General features: G+C 40.7%; 1 protein-coding gene across 1 annotated transcript in view; it reads right to left on the reverse strand.

The window, feature by feature from the left end:
* The window catches only part of ppp2cb (protein phosphatase 2, catalytic subunit, beta isozyme), a 31,231-nt gene extending 22,860 nt beyond the window's left edge, over nucleotides 1–8,371 (reverse strand). The window contains exons 1-2 of the mRNA XM_062484732.1: nucleotides 7,876–8,371; nucleotides 6,760–6,969 (exon numbers count right to left, since the gene is read on the reverse strand). Coding sequence (XP_062340716.1) covers nucleotides 6,760–6,969; nucleotides 7,876–7,977 — 312 coding nt within the window. The 5' untranslated portion in view covers nucleotides 7,978–8,371. The remainder of the gene's footprint in view (nucleotides 1–6,759; nucleotides 6,970–7,875) is intronic.
* Nucleotides 8,372–9,202: the final 831 nt, after the last annotated feature.

The raw sequence follows: 9,202 nt of genomic DNA on the forward strand, positions 1-9,202 counted from the left end.
TTTCATACCTTGTCCAAGGCATTGCACTTTTTTGGCAACAGAGAGATCTTTTTTCTTTCCCATATTGCTTAAGTAGTTTTCCTTTAAGTGGGCTCACCTGGCAAACTAATTATCACAGGTGTCTGAGATTGATTTCAGTGATCCAAAGAGCCCTGAGACACAATACCATCCATGAGTTTAATTGAAAAACAAAATAAATGTTTATGACACTTAAATCCAATTAGCATAATAATTTGGAACGCGTGTATTAGGGCTGTCAAGCGATGAAAATATTTAATCGTGATTAATCGCATATGGTTAATCACAAATGTATTTAATTTATTTTAGCTGTTCAGATTTTACCACAATAAAAGATCAAATAACTGGATAACAAGAGGAAATTGTGAGGGAGATTTATTCACCCACACACTGTACAATATTTAACATACAACACATTGGACACAATCTGAATTATGTCACGCAGACCTTTGTCCTCCGCTATGTAAATCGGCCTGATGCTGTGGCGATCCATCGAGCTAACGCTATAGTTAATTTGCTGTTGACAGGCATTGATTTTTGTCGAACATTGTTGAGTGTTGTCTGCCGTATATTACCGGATCGAACGCTGTTGCTGCTAACGCTGCTGCTGCAAGCTGTGTGCTTTGCTTGGATATTTTAGACTGGAAGTACTTCGTTGATAACTAAACTCAGCCTGACAATATCTATCCATAATTCAGCTACAGTCGGCAGTCGAAGTCATGTAACAACAGGTGATTCCCAGGGTCAAAAAGAAACCTGCGTTAACGACACTTTTTTTTTAAATCGCATTAAAGTGAGATTACATTAACGCGTTATTGTGTTAACTTTGACATCCCTAATATATATATACAGGTGCATCTCAATAAATTAGAATATCATCAAAAAGTTGATTTATTTCAGTAATTCGATTCAAAAAGTGAAACTCCTATATTATATAGATTCATTACACACAGTCTGATATATTTCAAGTGCTTATTTCTTTTAATTTTGATGATTATAACGGACAGCTAATGAAAACCCAAAATTCAGTATCTCAGAAAATTAGAATATTACTTAAGACGAATTAAAAAAAAAAGAAATGTTGGACTACTGAAAAGTATGAACATGTACAACACTCAATACTTGGTCGGGGCTGTGTCACTGCTGAGGTGTTATGGAAGCCCAAGTTGCTCTGATAGCGGCCTTCAACTCTTCTGCGTTGTTGGGTCTGGTGTCTCACATCTTCCTCTTCAGGTCAGGCAAGTTTGCTGGCCAATCAAGCACAGGGATACCATGGTCCTTAAACCAGGTACTGGTACCTTTGGCAGTGTGTGCAGGTGCCAAGTCCTGCTGGAAAACGAAATCCCCATCTCCATAAAGCTGGTCAGCAGAGGGAAGCATGAAGTGCTCTAAAACTTCCTGGTAGACGGCTGCGCTGACCTTGGACCTGAGAAAACACAGTGGACCAACACCAGCAGATGACAAGGCACCCCAAACCATCACTGACTGTGGAAACTTTACACTCGACCTCAAGCAACTTGGATTCTGTCCCTCTCCTCTCTTCCTCCAGACTCTGGGACCTTGATTTCCAAATGAAATGCAAAATGTACTCTCATCTGAGAAGAGAATTTTGGACCACTGAGCAACAGTCCAGTCCTTTTTGTCCTTAGCCCAGGTAGGACGCCTTTGACGTTGTCTGTAGTTCAAGAGTGGCTTGATACAAGGAATGCGACAGTTGAAGCCCATGTCCTGGATACGTCTGTGGCTCTTAAAGCACGGACTCCAGCTGCAGTCCACTCCTTGTGAATCTCCCCCAAATTCTTGAATGGCCTTCGTTTCACAATCCTCTCAAGGTTGCGGTTATCACTGTTGCTTGTGCACCTTTTTCTACCACATTTTTTTATTCCATTCAACTTTCCATTAATGTGCTTGGATACAGCACTCTAAGAACAGCCAGCTTCTTTAGCAATGACCTTTTGTGTCTTACCCTCCTTGTGCAGGGTGTCAATGATCGTCTTCTGGACAACTGTCAAGTCAGCAGTCTTCCCCATGACTGTGTAGCCTACTGAACCAAACTGAGAGACCATTTAACCCTTGTGTTATCTTCGGGTCATTCTGACCCATCAGTCATTGTGACCCACCGTCGTATTGCAACAACTTTACCGCATACAAAAACAAAGTGAAGCATTTTCTTTTAACCGTTGGGCTGTCTCAGACCCCCCACATTGCAAAGGTTAAAAGAAAATTATTAGGGGCCACCTATTGTTTTTGTTAGTTTTATTATTATTATTATTATTATTATGCATAGCGATTGGTGAAAAGTTTTGAAATTTGGCACACTGATTTGGAACGGTCTCCTGACTATTTATCACCAAGTTTCATGTCGATCCATGAAGCACTATAGCGCCACCAAGGTGTCAAAGTTGGAGGTGCGTTTACGGCCATAACTTTTGAACCATGAGACCGTTTTTCTTAAGTGAGGTTTCATCGGATTCCTTAGACGCAGACGATTCAACTGAACCCTATGGCGTCATTGTCGTCCCGAAGGTTTTTCTGTGATTTGCATTTTAAGAAATGCCAACTTTTTCAAACTCCTCTTAGGCCGTTGCTCCGATTTTCATGAAAATTGTAAGAGATCATCTTCAGACCACGCAGGCAAAAAGTTATCAAAATGGCATCAATAAGTGAAACCATTCACGAGTTACGCGCAAACGATTTTGACAAAGAGCACGCCATAGCGGACGTGAGGCCTTGTCTCTGCGACGGTTTACCGTATGGAGACGAAACTTTGGAAATGTCATCGCGAGCATGTCATCTAATCATCTTCCTACCACAATCACCTTGGTATGTCAAAATATGACTGAATTACAGCTGTTTATACTTGGGTCAAATCTGACACAGCTCGCCACGGGAGAAACGGCTTCATTTTTTTTTTTTAAGTAACCGAACACAGCCTTTCCCAGCAGCGAGAATAGCTCACTGGGATAAGACGGGCTCCTTTGAAATGCAAGGTCGTAGGATCGAATCCAGCCACAGTCATCAAGTATGTCGTGATACCGGATCATCTGTTTAGCGAAGCCAGGTACGCCACAGTAGCTGTCTGGCAGTATAATCATAATGGTAATGATAAAGTTTAATCATCTTCCTACCACAATCACCTTGATATGTCAAAATATGACTGAATTACAGCTGTTTATACTTGGGTCAAATCTGACAAAGCTTGCCACGGGAGAAACGGCTTCCTTTTTTTAATAAAGTAACCGAACACAGCATTTCCCAGCAGCGAGAATAGCTCACTGTGATAAGACGGGCTCCTTTGAAATGCAAGGTCGTAGGATCGAATCCAACCACAGTCGTCAAGCAAGTCTTGATACTGGATCATCTGTTTAGCGAAGCCAGGTACACCACAGTAGCTGTCTAGCAGTATAATCACAATGGTAACGATAACGTTTTATTGTCAGGGGATTTATAGTCAAGAAGAAGCGGATTCATTGTGCTTTGTAGATATAACGCTGCTACATCTAGCCAGTGCATTTTGTCTCAAAATGACATATTTACCAAACGCTTATCATTACAAAACTCGGTGTACGTCTTTTGCGCAACACCGTGAAGGTAATCGAAGGTTTCGGGGTAGCGCCACCACGTTGCCGAAAAGTATAATGCGATTTTAAAAAAGCGAATGTTTTTTATTAAAAGTTTTGCTTTGCTTCTTTAGCTACTGAATTTCCATATCGAATGCTGCTTGGCCCCTTCATTGCTGCTTGCAGCTATATTTTTTATTTGTTTTTGTATTGGGTTAAATTTGGTAAACACAACAATGGTTCGTTATGAATCTTTGGGTCATGTGACCCGAAGGCAGCACAAGGACAGGCTTGCCCAAGGACACGTCGTCATTTTTTTGGCACGGCCGGGAATCGAACTGGCAACCTTCTGATTACTAGCCCGATTCCCTAACCACTCAGCCATCTGACTCCCAGACATACAACACAGATGAGACTCAGGACAGTGAATTAGAGATAATGGTAATGGGAGGGAGTTGCATTTTTTCTGCTTCTCTTTCTACATATTACGTATTATTCACAAAAGATGACTGTGTACTGTATATAAAACATTCCGGCATATAAATCCACGTATCTCCACACTCAGATCCTGTCACCCTTCCCCAGTCCGCTGCTGTTTTCAACTAACCTATATACTACAACAGCATAATACAATTCCTGAAATTCAGTTATGGCTTTTGATTTTGGAGTGCCATCCCAGGATTTCAGTGGCCCCATCTGGCAACTCCTATAAAACATTTCTGGGGGTGCCACTGCTTTTGCCTGTTAATGCACTGCAGTGAAAAAAACTGTATGTAACTGCTGCCCCCCCCCCTCCCTCCCCTCATGCTGTCTGAAGCTGTCAAATGTCAGCACTCATGGAATGCCTTTTGTCCAAATAAAGTAGACCTACTTGGTTGGAACTAACTGTTGTGTACACATTTATATGCAAATTATAAACAAACAACAAGAAAAATTGTATGTAGACACAGCCACCCCTCTAATTGCATTCACTCTCATTCCCATAGCTATGGTGGTCTCAAGCTAGTATACTATCTTTAAGCACAGAAGTGTAGGCTAATATATGAATCGTCACAAGCAGAACAGTAATTTTCTTTCAAAGGACATTTTTTAATTGTGTGTTACAGGGTATGAATGCATTGATGTAGACTAAAACGTTTTGTACATTGATGGATGTTAGGACAACAATTGTATTGTCAATGGCCTTTTGCAAAATGGAATAGATAAATTGAATGTTTTGGGTCAAGTTAACTCTACATTTAATCCAAACTGAATAAAGGTTACATGAGAAAATAATGTTATTTTATAAATAAAAAGGGAAGATTTGCTCACTGACAAAGGAAATCAGATTTTCCTGGGAACCCTTTCGTTGCTGCTCCGTGCTGTTTTTGGACTTTGAAGAAGTTGAATTTGGACATAGAATATGATCAGAACTTTGAAAAAAGTATCCACAACAGTGCCTCTGTCAGTTGTGTGTCTATGTAAACTGCAAAGGTAGCGCACATGCCCTCAACTTGCTCACTATGATTGCCTCAATGCACTTTTTAAAACGTACAACAGTGCTGAAAGCGGTAATTTAGGTGGGGGGAGGGAGGGTTGGGTTTCTTGCATGGGTGTGATTGTCTTTTTCAACTGATACCGTATGGCACTTTTGGCCTTGTTTGAACACAGACTGGAGTCCTATCTTGTAATGTTTCTAATATATATTAAAGAAACTTGGGTTCATTGAAGATTTATTAACTAAGTAGCAACTAGCAAACTCGGTCAACATGTGCCTCGAGTTTGGTGTGTGTCTTCTACTAAAGAACCTGCTGCTATGTCGTCAAGATTGTAGGCCTACAGATCGCAGAAGAAAAAAAAGCTAGTCGTTGCTGCCCTCTGGTGTTCGGAAGTAATAACACCCCCAATCGTTTCACATCGCTCCCCCTCTCTCTTTTTCACTTGTGCCAGTATGCATAATACAGCCAATCAAAGAAATGAGTAAATGGCTCGTTAAACCGTTTGTGTTATATGGTTATTCCGTAATTCCAAAATAAAACAAAACAACGGTATCAAGCATTTCCCCATAATCCGGTTCTGACATCCGAAATGGACAAAACGATATTACGTGCCTATTTTTCATTTTTTGCAGATATCAGCATAAGGGATATGGAATAATCAAAACAACGATTAAAGGCTCGTTATACCATTTGTGTTATATGGTTACTTCATTATTCCCCAAAAAACGAAACAACCAAAAACAAGCCGTTATACTTAAATGTGTGTTCGACTTACTAAAGTGACAAAAGATATTACGGCCCTATTTTGCGTTTGTCAACACGGTTGCAAAATAGAAAAACCAATGGCAACAAGGTACACGGACCCCCCAGGCCACCACACACATATTAGATATCTTCATAGATTAACTTTGTCTGAATAACAGAAGACTCATAAACGGGAGCCATTGCGACATCTGTTGATGAGAATCGCAGACTTGGAATGCAGGAAAAAAATGGCAGAACACATACCTGGCAGCAATTTAACAGTAAACAGGAGTAAAATAGCCTTAAATTTGCTTTTATTTGATCGAGTGCAAAGATACAATTTTCCTGTACAACTGCCAATTGAAAAATCTAATTTACAGTTATAGTTAGGATTGTTTACGTTAAGATAAGCTAGGAGGTCTGAGATAGGATAGTACTCAGCTATGAGTTCATGAACTGCTTCTGTAATAGGAAGATAGGATCCTATCTTTGAAACTTTAGGACAAGCAGTTATGATATTTTTCTGTTTTGAGGCCCCTGGTTCTCAGGTGACTTAAAAGGGCTGACCCTAATTCCCATTTCCACCCAATCTCGTTCTAAACCTAGCCCAATGAATCAAATTGTATACAATAATTTTAAAGCAGAAGTGTGTAGACAATGGTATGACTCCATTGACGGGTCCAATTAACAGTCTGCAGGAAATCCCTTGTCAGCAATACTTGCTCCACCGGGGTATTTATTCAGTCTAAATTCACCACTTAAGCCGGCTTTACTCTTTAAGGCCAACTTCCAAAACCAACTGCAAAACCTTGCAAAAAAATGAAAGAAATGTTTTGTTATTGTAGAAAACCAAACAGTAATGCAGGACTTTGCCCTAAAACAAAAACTACACTGAGATCTCTGATTAGGAATTCAACCAGCCATTGACCTCTGGGATGTTGATTTAAAAAGCCACTAACCTTTAATGCTACAAGCAGTGTGACTGTTTCCACCGAGTAGTAGCCTCTGTCCACATAGTCTCCCATGAACAAGTAGTTGGTGTCGGGTGACTTCCCCCCGATTCTGAAAAGCTCCATTAGGTCATGGAACTGGCCGTGCACATCTCCGCACACCGTGACCGGACAGCGCACTTCCTGGACATTTGATTCCTTGGTCAGGATCTCCTTGGCCTACACCAGAAAAGAAACAAGAGTGAACAAGTTATAGTAAAAGGTGTAAAGTATAAAATATACCAAATAAGCATTGTAAAATAAATGTTTCCTGTCCTCTTCATTCAATAATGTAAGGGAATGTAATTCACAGGCATTTTGTACATACTGCTTATTAATTTTAGACTACACTTCTGCATGAGCCAATTACATGTAAGCTGGCAGTTGCTGTTTTAGGATGCTGAACGAAGCAATGCTCCCACTGCTTGGATGACATGGATATTTACATTTAGCAGACGCTCTTATCCAGAGCGACTTACAGTAAGTACAGGGACATTCCCCCGAGGCAAGTAGGGTGAAGTGCCTTGCCCAAGGACACAACGTCAGTTGGCATGATCGGGAATCGAACTGGCAACCTTCGGATTACTAGCCCGACTCCCTCACCGCTCAGCCAACTGACTCCCAATGATATGATTGTTGATTGAAATTAATTGACACGCCTCATTCAAAATCTGTGCATATTCCCTGCACATACTAGACAAGGCTGCTCCTCCATTTTATGCATGTATAATGTTGTATATCTGCATTGCAGCTAGCTAGTCTGGGATACATTCATTGCTAAGGCAGTTATTGTATTGACTAGCTATCTACATATGGGTCGCCCACCACGTCAACAGCAGGCTATCTTAAATTAGGACTGACACATTTAAAAATGTATTTTGAAAGATGGTATTCACAACTAACTGGCTAGCCATCTTTGGCTTTCTACTAGCTAATAATAATGGAATATGAGTGCGCTAAACAGTTAGATCTAGCTCTTAGGCTAACATTCTTAGGCTCGTGAATTAACGTGAAGTAACCTGCACTACGAGACTCCGAGCAACCAGCAAGTGCTAGCTACTGTACTATTCTACTATTCGTTCTCACCTTTTCACAAAGCGTTCTCACTTGATTCTCTGATAGCTGCTTGCATTCGTTAAGTTGTTCGACCCACTGATCTAATTCCTTGGTAAATACTTTGTCATCCATCTTAAAACTGTTTGGCAATGTTGGTTTTGATAAAAACTAATTTTACCCCCCCGGTGCGGAGGAAAAGGCTAGCTAGCATTGACGATGTTCTCCACAACGCTCGACGTAGCTAGCGTTAAGTTAAAGGAGGTAGCACTGTATTAGTGACTCGATCATTAGTAGCTAGCTAAAAGCGAACTAGACTAACGTTAGCCTAACCTACGTAGCTATAACTATCGCTCTCTAACTAGAAAACTAACTTGTTATCTAACAAGCAAACCAAACTGAATTAAACATATAATATATAATATCCACTGAGCATTTGTACATTAGTGTGAACTAATGTAAACAAACTAACACAATACTGTACGGCTGGTGTAGGGAAGCCTCTGTTTCATTGTTACTGCAAGCGTATTTGCCTCTACCCCAGCCCGACCTTCGACAGGAAACTCGCTGCGTAATGGCAGTGGCCTTACTGATTTTTTACACACAGCTGGAGAAGATTGCCTTTCTCTACAAAATCTAAATTATAAACCGATTTTGATCAAATTTGGTTTGTTATAAATTTGAGAAATTATGTATTCTAAACATGGGGGAAATGTAGCCTACTCTATTTCTTAACCCTCCTATTACGTTGCGGGTAGGGTTGCCACCTTCAATACAGAAAAATAAGGGACGCCTGCCGCGGGCGGGCGGGCGGGGGGGCAGTGGTGTTAAATCACAACTTAAAACATGTTTTCATAAAAATACTAAGATTTATACATGGACATTATAAAAATATATCTTCTATTGAAATCAGTGTGAACAGATGCGTCTCTCTATCACAACTCAAGTGGTCAAATCGTCATAGCTGAATAAACAGCTATGGCGATAATAACCATACGCCAACAAAGTTTGACAGTGAGACCACAAAAAAAGGCTTTTAACATCAGTGGACCAGAAGTAGTAGTGTGCAGTATTGAAGCATGTCAAGCCTACTTCCTTTGTGCAAATCACAACCACTAACATGAGTGCATCCCCCAAATGAAAACACTCCCCCCAAATACGAGTCAACTCCCCCCAAATAGGATGACTTGCTCACGGGCTGCAGCGGCTGCAGGCGACGCCGGCGCTGCATGAAGTCGAACTCACCTATTAACTCAAAAACACATTACATTAACTCAAAACGGAAAGGGTTGATAGTACACTTTGTCGCTGAATGGATGCAGGCTAACTAACAAGAAATTGATCGACAGAAGTACAAAAT

Source organism: Osmerus eperlanus, chromosome 18, assembly GCF_963692335.1.
Source record: "Osmerus eperlanus chromosome 18, fOsmEpe2.1, whole genome shotgun sequence".
Taxonomy (NCBI): Eukaryota; Metazoa; Chordata; class Actinopteri; order Osmeriformes; family Osmeridae; genus Osmerus; species Osmerus eperlanus.